Below are 16,114 nucleotides of genomic sequence, written 5' to 3' on the forward strand. Positions count from 1 at the left end.
CCATCTTGGAGCACTGCGTGTCGGACTGGTGGCACGCTGAGCCAGGCTCGCATGACCCGCTCCAGGACGCTGTGCCTGGCCGATCGCACTCGGAGGCACAGGTCGCTTCTCGGCACGATCCGTGGGCGTGTTGGATCCTGAAGCGCGGCCCGGTGTAGCACTTGGCTTGTTATTCTTTGCCGCCTCCTTTTCCTTTTTCTCGCGTTCTTCGCGCGCCAATTGGATCGCCTTTTCCGGATTGGCCACGTACGATTCCTCTTCCTCCTCATCCGATTCTTCGGTCGCGTAAGGGTTGCGTCCGTCGTCGTCCTTGTCATACGCCTCGTTGCCTTCACGCTTGGCCAGCGCTCGCATAATCTTCATCATCTGCTTGCCGCTACCTGTCAACAGCTGATCCTCGTCTTCGGGCGCGCTCACCTCTTGCGCCTCATCTTCGTCATCGCCCACATGGTTCGCACGTGCCATCTCGCGCTTCAGGCGCTCCTCGAGCTCCTTGGCTTCCTCGTCATCCGCCACGTCGGCTTCGGGATCATGCGTCTCTTCGTCGTCGGCAAATTCCTCTTCAAAGTCTAGCTCGTCGTATCCAGCACCAGGACTATCCTCTCTCTTTCTTCGACGCGCGCCGCTCGCATCATCGTCGTCGTCGTCTCGCAGTAGCTCACCACCGTGCACAGCCATGAGGTTGCGTCGACGGCCGGCGCCAAACGCCATGCCGGTGGGCAGGGAGAGTCGGCTGACCTGCGGCCAGCTGCGCCAAGCTGCGTTGTCCTCCTGCTTGCTGATAGCAGGAGTCGCCGAGACAGGTTTGTTGCGCATCGCCCATCGATCCATCTCTTTGGTCTTTTGATACTTTTGATACTCCTGCTCCACCTGTTCGTTGGTCATAGTCGAGTGCTTGGGCTTCTGCAAGAACTTGTACATGCGTGAAACAGGCACAACTTTGAAGCCACCAGCGTCGCGCTCGTCAAAGACAAAGAGGACGTGCAGCGACGACGCCTCGGAGCTCGAGTCGCCCTCAAGCTTTCCGATCCACGGTGCATGCGATGTGGATGACGAACTAGAGGCCGAGACACTAGACTCTTGTTTGATGGCGTGCTCTCCCTTGGCTTTGCTGCTGGTGGTATCTTGCATGTTTACATCGCCATTAGCATCCATGCTGGCGCTAGCTCCCATTTTTTTGGCCTTGAGCTCGTCAATGTGGTCCTGCAGAGCGCGTGTACCGGTGGGGATAGGAGTTCGAATGCTCTCCCATTCGTCGGGAGTTTCAAAGTCCTCGAGCACCCATGGAAAATGTTCTTCCTTCATGGTCTTTCTGGCGCTATCTGCTGCCTTGTGGATCTCTCGCACTTTTTTTTTGAACAGCCTGGCTTTAGGAGGCCGAGCGTTTCCACCGGGCGCGATGAGACTCTGATCGGCGCCTGGACCCTTGGGAGCGGCATCCTTCTTGATGACCTCTTCAATGCGCTGCAGATCATCGTCTGCGCCTGGCCATGTGAGCGGCTGACCGTCCTTTCCCATCATGGGCCTGTTGTACTTGTCTGTGATCGGATCTCCCGGGTTTGGACGAGGCAGTTTGAGCCTTGGCGGATTCTTGCGGTTGAGCTTGAGCGGCGGAACAAACTGAGAAGCGTCGTTGGGGTCGACGCGAGTATGGTGAGCAAACTTCATGAGATGGGTGAGCCACTGTCCGCAGTCGGTGGATAGCAGAGGGATATCTCGATATGTTGTCGGTGGTGGCGGCGGTAGCTCCTTCTTGTCTTGCTCGAGCTTGAGGTTGGATCGAGCACTGTTGTTGTTGGTGGAGGCACCGTTGGCAGCACGAGCTCTGGCTCCACCGGCTCTGCCATTCTCAGCCTTGACGTTGGCTGAGCCTGGCTCAGCTTTGACGGGAGGCATACTAACTGGACGAGAGAATGTAACTTGGACTGTCAACAAGAAGCGGTTGACGTGCAAGATGGACATTTCAAGCTGAGAGGAGCATCGGCCAGTCACAGATTGACGACTTTCACTCACGACTCACGACTCACGACTCCACTTTGTGCTTTGTGCTTTGTGCTTCACGCTTCGTGCTCGGCTTCTTCTGTGGGCTGAACCAACGAATTAACATTTAAGCACGTTGGCCGTGGGGCACGAGATTCACGATTCGTGATTCTCGCACGGATCGCTGGCGCCCATGCGTGATGAGTTTGGGTTAATTGCTTTGACGCGTCTGCAGAGCTGTACGCTGTGGTTTGTTGTTCGTCGTTCGTGGTCGAGTTGAATTTGTGTCGAATCAACCGTGAACGCGGCTGTCGTGAGTGGCTGACGATGGATATTTCCACGATTCACGATTAATTTAGGAGGTCCATCAGTGTGAGTCGCAAGTCCAACACTGTACTGTACTGTACAGTCACTCACGCTGTGACACGCACACGCGATCAGACCCTGAATCAGCAACACACAGACAGACTGTGAGCGAGAGCGAGAGCTATAAATACAAACATAACGTTACGTGATAATTATACGTACTGTATTTCTGATGAATGCGGGATCGGATATTTACAGATTCACGATTCTCACAAGCGAGCAGCGCCAGCCATGATCATATGATCACATGCTGTCCCTACCAACTGTGAATACTTTGGCCAACAAGTCGATCGTCCCATTCACGATTCGTTCCACGTTCATCGCATCGTCCATTTAATCAAGACGGCTCCGACGGGGATTGGTTCTCTGCCTTGCGGCGTATCCTGGTCATTCCAACACTCTCTCCAACCATTCCTGCCACCATCGAGTCAGGAACGATGGCGCTTGACATCTAGAAGCACACCAACGTCCTACCCTCCTTCAAGCTGTCCGACCGTCAAGTGCTAAGCACAGCTCGGCAAACACAAAGCAATGTCGAGCTTCAAAACATCTTCATCGCCAGCGCGTAACGACGTCGATACTGATCCAACTTCCAGAAGGAAAATGTCCACCGACCTCAGCAGGCTCAAAAACTTCCCATCAGCCCTCTCGCTCCGCAAGCAAGACCCGGATACATCGCCACATCCCGATGCGATCCAATCTAGCGGCTCCTTTTCTCGCTTCAGGCCATTCTCCTCAGCGCAACGTCCATCCCTCGGCTCCCTCGGCTCCGACAAAGATGACAACTCCACAGACGTTAGGTCATCCAGAAGGGCTTCTCGCTTGTTGGATGCCTTCAAACCATCCAAGAAGCCTGCACCATCGTTCGAGGTGATTCGCAAACCCACAAATCGTAGCACAACCTCGTTCCAATCTACCGTTCACCATCCATCTCCCGATCTCGAACTTTACGATCCAGCTCGCCATCCGTCGGCGCACGCCACAGTCGATGTCCCCCAGCCAGCGCCTCGGATATCCTTGTCCGCACCTCGATCGCAAAACTCGCTCAACGCTGCTGCCTCCACCGCCGCTGCCTCTTCCCCTTTGACGCCCAACGCGCTCACTTCTCGGCCGCCCTATCCGCCAAGCACTGCGAAAACTCGAAAATCCAGCACCACCAATTCCATCATAGCCACCAATCGCAGGACCTCAGATCCCTACCTCAACCTCGGCTCTGCCTCCAACTCTCGCGCGCATTCGCCTTCTCCCAACCCCAACACGGATATCACCAACGGAAGCTTCAGTCTACATTCCTTCCGCAATGTTCGCTCCACCAGCGACGTTTCCACAGCTGAAGAGTCTGGCCCGCAGACCCATTCCAGAGTACAGAGCATGATCTCGGTCGACGAATACGTCACGCCAGGCGAAGAGCTCCCCGAGCCACGCTTCCCCGATGACAGCATCAGCGCCTTCAACGCACACGACGCCGCTCGAGCCCAGTCCACCAGCCCTGCCCCAAGCGTCAAGCCAGCCAGCATTTCAGCCGCCAAATTCCGCCAAGCCTCGAGACATCGCAGCGAGAGCGGTACAGTACCCACCATCGATACCATCCAAGCCGGCTCGAGCTTTGTCAGACCTCCAAGATCCAGGACGCCTTCGCAAGACTTGGCCGCAATGGAGGCTGTGCTTGCCCAAACCCATCCAAACACTTTTCGCACCGCTGAGGCAGATCGACGCAAAAGTACAGACTTGACCCAACTGACAGCAGCGCCGTCCGCTTTCCTACCCAACACCAACACCAATGAGGACTCGCAACGCCGCAAACGCGGCTTTTTCATCGTCGTCGAAGGCCTTGACCGAGCGGGCAAGAGCACCCAGGTCGAGAGGCTCGCTGCACATCTGCAAGCCAAAGCCGTCAAGTTCCCAGAGAGAACAACAGCCATCGGCCAAATGATCAACTCCTACCTCGCTCAGACCAGCGACCTCGACGACCAGGCTATCCATCTGCTTTTCTCTGCCAATCGATGGGAATGCGTCGCCTCCCTTCACAGGACGCTCGAAGCGGGCGAGAGCATCGTCTGTGATCGTTACGCCTTTTCGGGTATCGCTTACTCAGTCGCCAAAGGCCTTTCATACGATTGGTGTCGCAATCCAGACGTAGGCCTTCCTTTGCCAGACCTGACCCTTTTCCTCGACCTCGATGCAAACGCGGCTGCAGCCAGAGGCGGCTATGGCGAGGAGAGGTACGAGAAACTCGACTTCCAGGCCAAAGTGCGCGAAGCATTCACTCGCGTCTCCCAGGATGTCAGGACACATGGAGGCAGATGGGTCACGATTGATGCGAGCAAGACGCTAGATCAGGTCACCGACGACATGCAAAAGGCGGTGCACAGGGTGACATCGTCCATCGATCGAGTGGGAGCCAAGCTCGGAAAGTTGTTTGTGATGGAACGCCCGCCCAACGTACATGCTGCATCCAGCAACGAGCTGCTTCCGCCATCAGTGATCCCCAACATCAAACGCTCCTCCATGTCTTCGGAGAATTCAGGGAGGAAGCGACCGTCCCTCGATCACCCTCGCATTACTACGCCCAACGGAGGCTTTCCTGCGTCGCGGCCATCGGGCTCACCGCTGACGTACACCGAACAGCTTGCGGCAGTGCGAGCTGCAGCTGCCGGAACTCTCTCCGGTCTTTTGGGAGGCTCGAGCACCAACGTCGACCAGCAAAGTCCCTCCGTAAACGAAGAGAGACCGCTGCCCGATGCTGACGGTCCATCGCCGATCAACGCTACGCGCGGACAGGGATTCGACTCTGCTCGAGTGCTGGCTAATCGCACCGATGGGTCTGGTCGAAGACGCACGCTGATCGACGTGATTGGAGAACTTGAAGGTCAAGCACAGCGACCTCCGACGTGGCCTGAACACCACCGTTCTCTCTCTGCAGCTGCCGAACCCACATCGCCGACGTTACTGTCGCATACAGAGGGCTTGCCAAGTAGCTTTGCCCATGCCGGCCGCGCGCGACGCAGCACTGATCAGGGACCGGTGTCTCAGCCAGTGACGACTGGTAGTGGCGCACTAACCACTGTAGCACATCAGGGCAACACTTTGACCGCTCAAGGCGGTGCAGCGAACACCGACGGAGCAGCGCCAACAGCTGCAGCTGATGGCGAGAAGCCTCTGGCTTCACCTTCGGATTTGCGAGCTTGTTCGTTCTCCTCGGCAGGCAACACAGCCGGTGCGGACGCTTCACTTGTTCCTCGCGCTTCCACCCTGTCTCCCACAGCACGTACCGCCTCGCCAGCGATCACAACGTCTTCGCGCAGCTCTGTTGCTAGCCCACCCCCACCCACCTCATCCACCTCTCCGATCCAGCGACCGGCAAGCACACATCTCGGTGGATACTCGCATGTCGCCGCGAGCTCAGACTCGAATCTGCTCAGCTCGCACCGCCTCTCGATGCTCAACAGTCAATTATCGCAGGCGGAGCTGCAGGAGCAGTACATGCGCAACTACATGGCCATGATGGCGAACCCGATGATGGCGCAGCAGGCTCAGTACCAGCTGATGCTGCAGCGGCATCAGCAGCAGTACTATGGACGTGCGTCGAGTGCTATTGGTGGTGCAGCTTTCAACACAAGTGGAAACGGGAGCAATTTGGGCGCAGGTGCCAATGGCAATGGTGTGCAGAGTGCGAGTGGGCCACCGTTGGCAGCGTTTATGCAGCCGACGATGGGGATGCCGCAGTCAACAGAGGCGATCAGCAAGTCGACCAACGGTCAGCGCAAGGCGCATTCCAGAACGCAGTCGTCAGGATCGCTTTATGAAAACAACGTTCATGCTTCGGCGACGAGTGCATCGACGTCACAACCTATGCTGTCAATGATGATGGCTCCACCGCCCCCAACCAACACCGCAAACACTGTGCCGACTGCAGCGTCGTTTTACCCGGCACATGCGCAAGCGTTTTATGCCCAGCCCATGTTTTATCCCAACGGTACTGGAGGGCAGTTGCATCCATTGCCGCACATGATGGGCAGTGCAGCATGGGCTCAGCAGCAGCAGATGGCGGGTGGATATACCACCGGACCGACGTATCCCTCGACTAGGTCGGAAATCGCTACAACCACCGTTTTGCGATCGCAACGCAGCCGCGACAAGGGTTCAAGGGGTCAGTAGCAGCAGCAGCAGTACAAATAGTAGTAGATTTTACCCATCCGGACCTGTGTCTGCTCTCTGCGAGAGCGTCACAAGGCGTGTGTTTGACATTGGTTCACGATTGCTATTCTACCACTTTGAATTGTGGACGATGCGTGTTAGTGGGTTTTTTCACGCCAGAAGTGTAGTGTTTGAGCATGTTTTGGAGTTGCGCTGAGATGCAACGACGCAATCATGAATCACGAAGGTGGTGTTGTGAACATGTTACTTGATGTTCTCGGTTGGGATGGCAAGGGAGGCGGCGAGCGACAAAATTGGCTTGATGAGCTACGTGCTACTGTCCAGTCACAGTAATCACGAATCACGAATCTGTGAATGTAACGTTCGTGGCTCGTGGGAGGAGGGAAGCACAAACGTAAAATAAGTTATGAAAGAGAGATCGGCAAATTTCATTCACGGTTCACGATTTATTCCATTCGTGAATTCCTGCAGGACGATGTGGGGGAAAAGGAGGATAGTGGAAATCGACATAAATAGTCAGAGTTGGTGAGTGCGTGACGTCGTGGGACAGATTCAGGATTCCTTGGTGATTGATTGGGAGAGATGGAAAATCGTGAGTGGCGAGGTCGACGTAAGGATGTTGCGAAAGTATCTTTGCATTTGGCATACAACACGAACTCGAGCTGAAGCGACACACGACGCACGACGCAAGAGTGAGACTCTATCGTCATTGACCACGAGGTGAATCAAGAAGGACGCCACGAGTTTGGATTGGAAAGAGAATGTCGACGTTTACACGGCTTATCGCGGCGACGTCTTCGACGTTTCCACGCCAGTGTCTTACTGGCGGGGTGCTGTTTGCGACGGGCGATACGATTGCGCAACAGCTGGTCGAAAAGCGTGGTTCTCGACACGACCTTGCGCGCACGTTTCGATTGTCACTGTACGGAGGATGCGTCTTCTCACCGTTGGCATCCATCTGGTTCGGTCGAGTGCTCGAGCGCGTTCGCTTCTCGTCCAAGGCGGCCAACATTGCCACCAAGGTCGCCTTGGATCAGGCAATCGCCTCACCCGCTTTTGTAGCTTTGTTCTTCGGAGCCACCACGATCATGGAAGGAGGCTCCCCTGACCAAGCCAAGAACAAGATCATCCACAACTGGTGGCCTACACTCAAGACCGCCTGGGGATTATGGATCCCGGTGCAAACGTTGAACATGGCCCTGGTTCCACCATCCCAGAGACTCCTCTTCGTCAACGTCGTCAGTATCTTTTGGAATACCTTCTTGAGCATCAAATCTGCCGCTGCATCCGATCACGCCGTCAAGCCCAACTTGAACGACGCCGTCGAACTCGTCGAGACAAAGCTAGACAAGTTGCACTAAACAGTACTCGTCAACACGAATCCCAAGACGGCCACCGATCAGCCGCCACGCACCCAGCTTGTATTACACACTCTACAGCCCCGTAACACCGCATCATGTCGTATCCATACACATCTCTAGCCTACATCCCCTCACACACACATTGCGCCTCCCTCAACGTGGCTCCATTCGATGTTGCCATTCATCAACCGACATTGTCGTAATCCAACAAGCATTTGCATCAAATCAAATCAAACCAAACCATGCGCACAATCGCAGCGATGCACCCAGGTACGCCAAGTGAGATTGGTTGAATGCATGTCACGAGATCAAGAAATGCGAGATGCAGCAGGGACATGTTGAGCATGTCAATCGACGATCGTGAATCATGGCTGTAAGAGCCGACTGGTGCGATAGCAGCCACAGTGACGAGTGGTAAATTGGTGCAGGCGCTTGGCGTGGCGTGGCGTGGCGTGGCGCGTTTTGAAGGGGTGTGCGATTCTAGACTGTGATGCCTTGAGCAGCAGCGAGCGAATCGACAAGCACGAGACGCCAGAGCTTGTCGACGAACGCCTCTGCTTCCTCTGCCAAGACCTGTTGCACCAGCGAAAGCAACAAGAAAATCCAGTCAGCCACCGCTTTCAAACGGACCACGTGCGTGTTCAACATAAAACTTACCGGCTCAACCTGTTCCACGACGGCACGAGCGTCGGATCGGTTCTGCAAAGCCTCCACGACCACGGTGACCAACTCATCCACCTTCTCGCCCAAGCTATCTTCGATCTCAGCATCTGCCCAACGCCGGTACTTGGACTGAATCAGCTGCTCGTCCACATACTCCCATTGCGGCGACTGTGCGAACAATTCGCCGCTCGTCTTGGGCAACGACTCGGTCAACTGTGCCAACTTGCGGGCCTTGTCTTGCGGCGATAGATCACTGTCAAGCTTGATGTGCGTAAGTCGACCAGTACGTTTACTTGACTCGTCCTCTTCAGCTTCTCCGAGCACTGCTGTGCCCGGTTTGACGGCGGCCACGCCGCCTCCTGCAGCACCGTTTTGTGCACTCGTTCCATTTGGTGTGCTCGCAGCCACACCGGCTGTGGTGTCTGCTGCACCGTCCGCCTTGGTCGCAGTGGCAAAGGTGAGCTTGATCGGCGCAAGTGCACCTGCTTCTTGCACGAGTACACCAGCTGCGCGCTGCTGCTGTGTCAACTTGGCCATTTCAGCGGCTTGGAGTGCCAAGAACTTTTCCGTCTCTTGCTGTGCACGCACCATTTCCTCAGCTTCGGCGGCACGGTCACGCTCATCCGCCTCCTCTTCTCTCCGGCGTGCGGATGTGCGGAACTGACGCCATCGAGGTCGATCGGTGTAAAACAGTTCCTTTCGTGTAGCAGCGTCGTCGTTCCAGTCTTCGTATCTGCGTAACATGGCGACTCCGTCGTGTTGCCACTTTTCGGTTTCGGCGCGTTGACGATGCTGCTCCTTTTCCCAGTGCGCGAGACGCTGACGTTCGCGGATCATGTAGGCACGCTCTGCATCGACCGATGCCGCCTGAGCAGCAGCTTTCTTGCGTTCCTGACGCTGCTTTTCTTCGATCTCATCAACCTCCTCTGGTTCGAGTGCAGCATCGGCTTTGGCGTCGTAAGTGCCGGCAGCATGGAAGTCGACAGGTCGACGGTAGCTTTGAGCATCGTCTGTGGATCTACCGTTGCGTAATGAAGAGGAAGACGAAGAGGAGGCGGCGGCAGTAGCTTGCATGGTTTCGCGTCTTGCCCTTTCTAATGCTCTTTGTCTTTCGTACTCTGCTTCTCTTCTTCGCGTCTCGGCATCTCTTGCAGCAGCCGCCTGACGAAATTGCTCGATTTCGGAGAGGACAGTGGCGCGTTGGTCTTCAGGCAGCTCTTCGGGTGGCAGATCTTTCAAATGGTCCGGGACCACATACCCAGGCTTGGTGGGGTCCGTCTCGACTTGAGCGTTCGGATCCGACATTTGACGCACAATGTCGCTTACCGCGGAGAGGGCGCTATTCTCTCTCTTCTTGTCGTCGTACGAGGTGGTGCGATTTTGTTGATACTTTTCCAGAAAGCGTTTCGTACGTTCGTCCGCCTTGACAAGCAGCTTTTTAGGTGGAGCCGAAGCTTCGGCTCCCATGGACGGGAGCTCTCTTGCATGGAGCACCTCGATGGCACGCAGCACCGAATCCGGATCTGCGTACTCTGCGAATCCAAATGCCTTGGAAGCGCGCTTGAGTGAACGCAAGTTGCCGCATGCTTCGAGCAGCCGAGTTAGCCAAGTGTCGGAGACGCCAGGCGAGATGCTCCCGACAAATAGCGTGGTTGCAACCTCGACACCTGAAGAGGATGGAGCAGACGAGGAAGCGTGCTCAAGATGTGGACTGTGATTGCCTGTATACGAGGACTGACGCAGGTGCGGACTATCGTAACCGGAGTGTGGAGAGGCAGAGTGAGCGTAGCCAGGCGCATTGGAGCTACCATTGCCTCCGCGTGGTCTGGGTGGGAGAGGCGCCATGTTGGGGTTGTGAGCGCCCTGCCAATTGGACGCATATCCCCTTCGCGACATGGTTTTCCGTGGCTTTTGCCTTGGTCTAGTATATCAGCAGAACAGAGAGAGATGGTTGATGGGTCAAGACAGTCAACTTGACTGCAGAAAGCAGCAAGCAAGCATACCAAATCGGGAATCATGAATCACGAATCACTTTTGGAAGAGGTGCGGAACTCGGTCACGAACATGAGTACCTAACAGTCTAAGAAAAAATCGAGAAAAGGCATCCTCAACCATCGGGAAGATCTGGCAATCGGCGGCGGCATTTCACGATTCGAAAATCTTGGTGGTTGTCCAAAGCACGAAGGACAGCGTGGAAGTGTCGCGGCTCGACGCTCGTGGCTCTCTGGCCAGTGTGCTGTTGGAAAATTTCATTTGACAAGTCTCATTCAATTTTAGGCTTGATCTGGGCTGCAACCTCGCACTCACTTCTTCTCGAGAGACACGCTTGCAAAATCAGACAAAACGCAGTGACAAAGGTGGCCCGACCGGCCAGCCAACCAGCCAACCAGCCAACCAGCCAACCAGCCAGTCAGCTAGTCTGCACTTGGCATTCAGATTGATTCGTGATTGCGACTGCACTTCAGGAGAGAGCGTGTGCAGCCAATTGGGTGACTGACTGAGAGTCTGTGAGTGTGTCGTGTTCAACACGCGCTGACAGCACAAACAGCACAACCACACAACCGCACAACCACACACAATCACGGACGCAGCTGCGCTTTCTTCTCATCTATCAATGCTGGCGTAATTGGTTTCCTTTCTTCTCGTCACCACGTCCTTAACGTCTCGATTCGTCGTTGCTCAGATTCGCAGCGATACGGCGTTAGTACGCCCATCCATTCGTAATGGCTCAACCACCTCCTCAGCTTCCTCCCGGTTGGGTCGCCCAGTGGGATCCGAATGCCGCTCGTCAAGTCTTTGTAGAGACGGCGACAGGTCGCACCAGCTGGCAGCCACCCACTGCTGGTCCGGCTGGTGTTGCTCCTCCTCAGCAACACCAACAGCGTCCTACCCATCCTCAGGGCCAGGCGCGCATGTCGATGCCTCAGATCCAGCCACCACCTGGCATGCGAGGTCCTTCGTTGAGTCCCATCTCTCAACACGGCCCCGGTGCCCCCGTCAGCCCTCCCTCCGCTGGCTCTCCTGCCCCTGCCTCTATCGGCCCAGGTGCCAGCCGAAGACGTGCATACCCCACCGCGCATCTCGCCGCTAACAGCATCAGTTACGCTGGCGGTTACGACGCTAGCACTGCAACCGGTGCAGGCGTCGCCTACCCTGGCGCACAAGATGCTCAACCTCAGCTCTTTACTCCTGGCGCTCCCGATCTCACTCCTTCCCCCTATGGTGCTGCTGCTCAGCCTGCTCTAGGTGCTCCTGGTCTCGCTCCAGCCCCTGGTGCGCATGGTGCGCCTGGCGTTGGTCCGGCTCCAGGATACGCCGCCGGCGGTGTCCAGGGCATCACCAACCAGTTCCAAGCCATGGGCGTGGGTGGCGGCGTGGCGGGCGGCATGGGTCAGAAGTTCAGCACTCTCCAAACCGTCAACATCAGCGGTGTCCAGCCCAACGTCAACGACCTTGAACGCCCTCCGCCCGAGATCCGTCTGCCGCCCAATGCGTGCGTCTCCACGAATCCCAAAGCCAACGCCGACCCATCCTACCAGCGATGTACTCTCAACGCTGTTCCAACCACCTCGTCACTCCTCCAAAAGTCCAAGATCCCTCTGGGTCTCATCCTCTCGCCTTACCGCTCCGTTCGCGAGGCTGACGGCGACGAACCCGTGCCGGTTGTCACCGACACAGTGATTGCACGATGCCGCAGGTGCCGAACGTACATCAACCCTTACGTCACCTTTATCGAGAACGGCAATCGATGGAAGTGCTGCATGTGCAACATCAGCAACGAGGTGCCGCAGCTCTTTGACTGGAACTCCGAGACCAACCAGCCCGCCGACCGATGGCAGCGTCCCGAGCTCAACCACAGCGTCGTCGAGTTTATCGCTCCGCGAGAGTACATGGTTCGTCCACCTCAGCCTCCTGTCTACACGTTCCTGATCGACGTCAGCTACCAGGCCGTCAACAGCGGTATGGTGGCTACAGCGGCTCGCACCATTCTTGAGACTCTGGACCGTTTGCCCAACTCAGACAATCGCGCCAAGATCTGCATTATCGGTGTCGACACCAGCCTCCACTTTTTCAGCATCACTCCCGAGGGCACCGAACCCGATATGCTCGTGGTCAGCGATCTGGACGATGTCTTTCTGCCCAAGCCCAACGATTTGCTCGTCAACCTCACCGAATGTCGCGCCGGTGTCGAGGCGCTGCTGCAGAGGCTTGGCGATATGTACAAGGACTCGCTTGTCACTGGATCGGCGCTCGGTGCCGCGTTGCAAGCTGCCTACAAGCTCATCTCACCGATCGGTGGTAAGATCATGGTGCTCACCGCGTCGCTCCCCAGTGTTGGTCCTGGTGCGCTCAAGAACCGAGAGGATCCCAAGCTGCTCGGCACCGCCAAGGAGAGCACGTTGCTCGGTGCGGCTTCGTCGTTCTACAAGACATTCCCCATCGACTGCTCGCGATCGCAAGTGTCGGTCGACATGTTCCTGTTTGCGCCGTCGTACACCGACGTGGCTACGCTCTCGTGCCTGCCACGTTATACGGGTGGTCAAACGTTTTTCTACCCGGCTTTCCATGCCGGTCGCGCCGAGGATGCGGTCAAGTTTTCGCACGAATTTTCCGAAGTGCTCGCCAGCCCGATCAGTTACGAGGCTGTGCTGCGTCTGCGAGCCACCAAGGGCATTCGTGCGACGGCGTTCCACGGCAACTTTTTCGTGCGATCGACCGACTTGCTGGCTCTGCCTTCGGTGCCGCTCGATCAGAACTACGCGATCGAGTGCGAGATCGAAGAGACGATCAACGCGCCGTTTGTTGTGTTCCAATCGGTGGTGCTGCATAGCACGAGCTCGGGCGAGCGTCGCATCCGTGTGATCAACCTTGCACTGCCCACCACAAGCTCCATGTCCGAGGTATACGCCAATGCGGACCAGATTGCGATCGCGACGTTGTTGGCGGACAAGGCGGTAGAGCGCTCGATCCACTCGCGTCTCGAGGACGCGCGCGATGCGCTGTTCAACAAGCTTGTCGATGTGTTTTCGACGTACAAGTCGACCATGACTTCGGCAGGGTCTGGGGCTAGCCCGCAGTTGGCGATTGCGCAGAATCTGGCGCAGCTGCCGCTGCTGGTGCTTGCTCTGCTCAAGCATGTGGGTATCCGACAGTCATCGTCGATCCCTTCGGATCTGCGCGCCTATGCTCAAGCGCTGCTGACGACGCTGCCGGCGCAGCAGTTGATCCCGTACCTGCACGCGAGCTTCTACTGTCTGCACAACATGGCGCCCGAAGCGGGCACCACGGTGGCTGAAAAGGGATTCGTCATGCCGGCCAAACTCAACCTCACGTCGGAGCGCTTCGAACGTCATGGGCTGTACCTTATCGAAGACGGGCAAAACATCTTCCTTTGGGTTGGACGCGAGGCGGTCCCACAGCTCTGCTTGGACGTGTTCGACGTGGCCAACTACGGAACGCTACGTGGAGGCAAGACGACGCTGCCCAAGTTGGACAACAGCATGAACCAGCGCGTCAACGCGATCGTCCAGAGAATCCGCGACAGCCGACGTGGGCCGTACCGTCCACACCTGTACATTGTCAAGGAGGACGGCGAACCGAGTCTCAGGCTGTGGGCGCTCAGTCTGTTGATCGAAGACAGGTTCGAGCAGAGCCCGAGCTACATGCAGTTCATCGGCCAGTTGAGGGATAAGGTGAATGGCGGCTCGTGAGCTGCAGTGGCCGACACATGGTGCGCCAGCGCCGTCCGCACACACACTCATACGCATCATCATGGTGTGCGTGCAGCTCCAAGAATTCACGATTTGTTAAATACCAGAGTTGTTTGATTCGCGATTCGCGATTCGCGCTGCGCTGCTCGATTTGATTCCCGATTGCGGATTCACGACGAACCGTGAAGAAAAAAAGCGTGCACAGCCACGAGTCGTGGGTGCATGCCGAAGCACAGGCGTCGCAGCGGTGATTGTGAGGATCTGACATACGCTATTCACGATTCTGATTTGATTCGATTCGTGATTCGTGATTCGTGATTCGTGATTCGTGATTGTGGGGAACGCGGCGTGACGGCAGGACTGAGCAAGGCACGAGGCGCGTGAGCGCTTCACGCTTGGATCGAAACGCGCCTTGTAATTCGAGACCAACACTGGTGACTCGCGCTAGTGTACACAACAGTACACTGGGCGGATGCACTATGCTCAGGTACATGGCCGAGGTGTTTGATGTGGACGACCATGTGAGCTTGCGGTGAGCTGGGTGCGGAGGAATGCGAGGCGGAAGGCGAACGCTGACGCCGACGCATCGCTGGTTTGTGGGTGAGTGACGAGTGTTGGTCTGTTGTAAGCGCTCAGAGATTATCGCGTAGCAGAACACAACAGTGAGTGAGTGAGTTGACCCAGATCATGAATCACGAATCGATCGGAAAAGAATCGAAAGAAAAAAAAAATGAGCGCGCGCCTATGACCAACTCGCCTGACGAGCGAGACTTTGACCTCACGATTCGTGATTGTGTGCCAACATGCAACGCAATCGTGAATTCGTGATTCACGATCCACAAAATGATTCGTGATTCACGATTCACAGACTGACAATCGTCGACATCCTCGGTTCGCTCTGGGAAACCATCCGTCCTCGGTCTCGCATCACAACATATCATATCGGATTGAATTGGCTAGGTTCGGCGTGCAGCCAAACCCCCACAGTACGTCGCATCACAACAACGTCAAGACAACATCGGTGTGATTCGACACTGCACGATCTGGTCCAAGTGCCACGACGAGTTGTGCCGGGAAACGCACAGGCTCGCGTACAACCATGTCTAAGGAAGAAGCGCCCAACGAGCCGACGTACGAAGACTATGTCGAGCGGTAAGTGGCTGTGTGCCCGCGACCCATTTGCGTGGTGATTGCAATGCTGACGTTGCATTTTCGACCACAGCATCCAATATAGCGACAAGTACAACGACGATGAATGGGAATATCGGTAAGTGGTCATGTGGCGTGTACGTCTACGCTGGAATGCCGCCTGCTCACATGTCGTTGGTCGCTTGTAACTGGCGCATCGTATGCGCATGCAAACAGACACGTCATCCTGCCCAAGAAGATGCTCAAGCTGCTACCGGAGGACTACTTTGACCCTGCCGAGCCGGGCGTGCTGCGCATCCTGTCGGTCGAAGAATGGCGCCAGCTCGGTATCACGCAGAGCATGGGCTGGGAGCACTACGAGGTGCATGCGCCCGAGCCGCACATCCTGCTCTTCCGCCGCGAAAAGGATTTCCTCGAAAAGGTGAGTTGCCTAACCCTCGCACAGCGACCATCCCAACGCACAGCGCAGTGATCGCTTCCCAACTCCCAACCACTCCCTGCCCTCGTCCGCTCACATACAATGTCCCACCAACCCATGCAACCTCTAGGTTCCTCGGCACTAACCCAACCTCGCCCAATTCGCTTGGCTCGCTTTGTCCACATCTCCTTTTCGCACAGTATCAAGCACTAGTGGAAGCGCAGCACAAGCAAGCCGAAGCCTCCGCACCAGCACACGCACAGACCAATGGCAACAAGTAGCCGCCCACAGTGCGCCGCTCACTACAC

The 16,114-nt window shown here is 56.4% G+C and overlaps 6 protein-coding genes across 6 annotated transcripts in view; 4 read left to right on the forward strand and 2 right to left on the reverse strand.

The window, feature by feature from the left end:
• Positions 1-1,896, reverse strand: part of UMAG_15003 (transcription factor IIF subunit TFG1) — a gene marked incomplete at both ends in the record, with an annotated part of 2,399 nt that extends 503 nt beyond the window's left edge. The window contains one exon of the mRNA XM_011391563.1: positions 1-1,896. Within this exon, the coding sequence (XP_011389865.1) occupies positions 1-1,896 (1,896 nt within the window).
• A 981-nt stretch (positions 1,897-2,877) lies between these two features.
• Positions 2,878-6,504, forward strand: UMAG_03206 (uncharacterized protein; the record flags this gene model as incomplete). The annotated part of the gene is made up of 1 exon (XM_011391341.1): positions 2,878-6,504. One exon carries the CDS (start codon positions 2,878-2,880, stop codon positions 6,502-6,504), a length of 3,627 nt encoding a protein of 1,208 aa, XP_011389643.1.
• A 761-nt stretch (positions 6,505-7,265) lies between these two features.
• UMAG_03207 (uncharacterized protein) lies at positions 7,266-7,865 on the forward strand (the record flags this gene model as incomplete). Its single annotated transcript, XM_011391342.1, has 1 exon — positions 7,266-7,865. One exon carries the CDS (start codon positions 7,266-7,268, stop codon positions 7,863-7,865), a length of 600 nt encoding a protein of 199 aa, XP_011389644.1.
• Positions 7,866-8,345: 480 nt separating this feature from the next.
• On the reverse strand, positions 8,346-10,424 carry UMAG_10639 (uncharacterized protein; the record flags this gene model as incomplete). The annotated part of the gene is made up of 2 exons (XM_011391488.1): positions 8,346-8,438; positions 8,523-10,424. The coding sequence occupies 2 exons, from the start codon at positions 10,422-10,424 to the stop codon at positions 8,346-8,348; spliced, it is 1,995 nt and encodes a 664-aa protein (XP_011389790.1).
• Positions 10,425-11,251: 827 nt separating this feature from the next.
• On the forward strand, positions 11,252-14,239 carry UMAG_03209 (putative COPII coated vesicle component; the record flags this gene model as incomplete). Its single annotated transcript, XM_011391343.1, has 1 exon — positions 11,252-14,239. One exon carries the CDS (start codon positions 11,252-11,254, stop codon positions 14,237-14,239), a length of 2,988 nt encoding a protein of 995 aa, XP_011389645.1.
• Positions 14,240-15,338: 1,099 nt separating this feature from the next.
• On the forward strand, positions 15,339-16,087 carry UMAG_03210 (putative cyclin-dependent kinases regulatory subunit; the record flags this gene model as incomplete). The annotated part of the gene is made up of 4 exons (XM_011391344.1): positions 15,339-15,391; positions 15,462-15,506; positions 15,605-15,809; positions 16,007-16,087. The coding sequence occupies 4 exons, from the start codon at positions 15,339-15,341 to the stop codon at positions 16,085-16,087; spliced, it is 384 nt and encodes a 127-aa protein (XP_011389646.1).
• Between the last annotated feature and the right edge of the window lie 27 nt (positions 16,088-16,114).

This window comes from Mycosarcoma maydis, chromosome 8, assembly GCF_000328475.2.
Source record: "Mycosarcoma maydis chromosome 8, whole genome shotgun sequence".
NCBI lineage: Eukaryota > Fungi > Basidiomycota > Ustilaginomycetes > Ustilaginales > Mycosarcoma > Mycosarcoma maydis.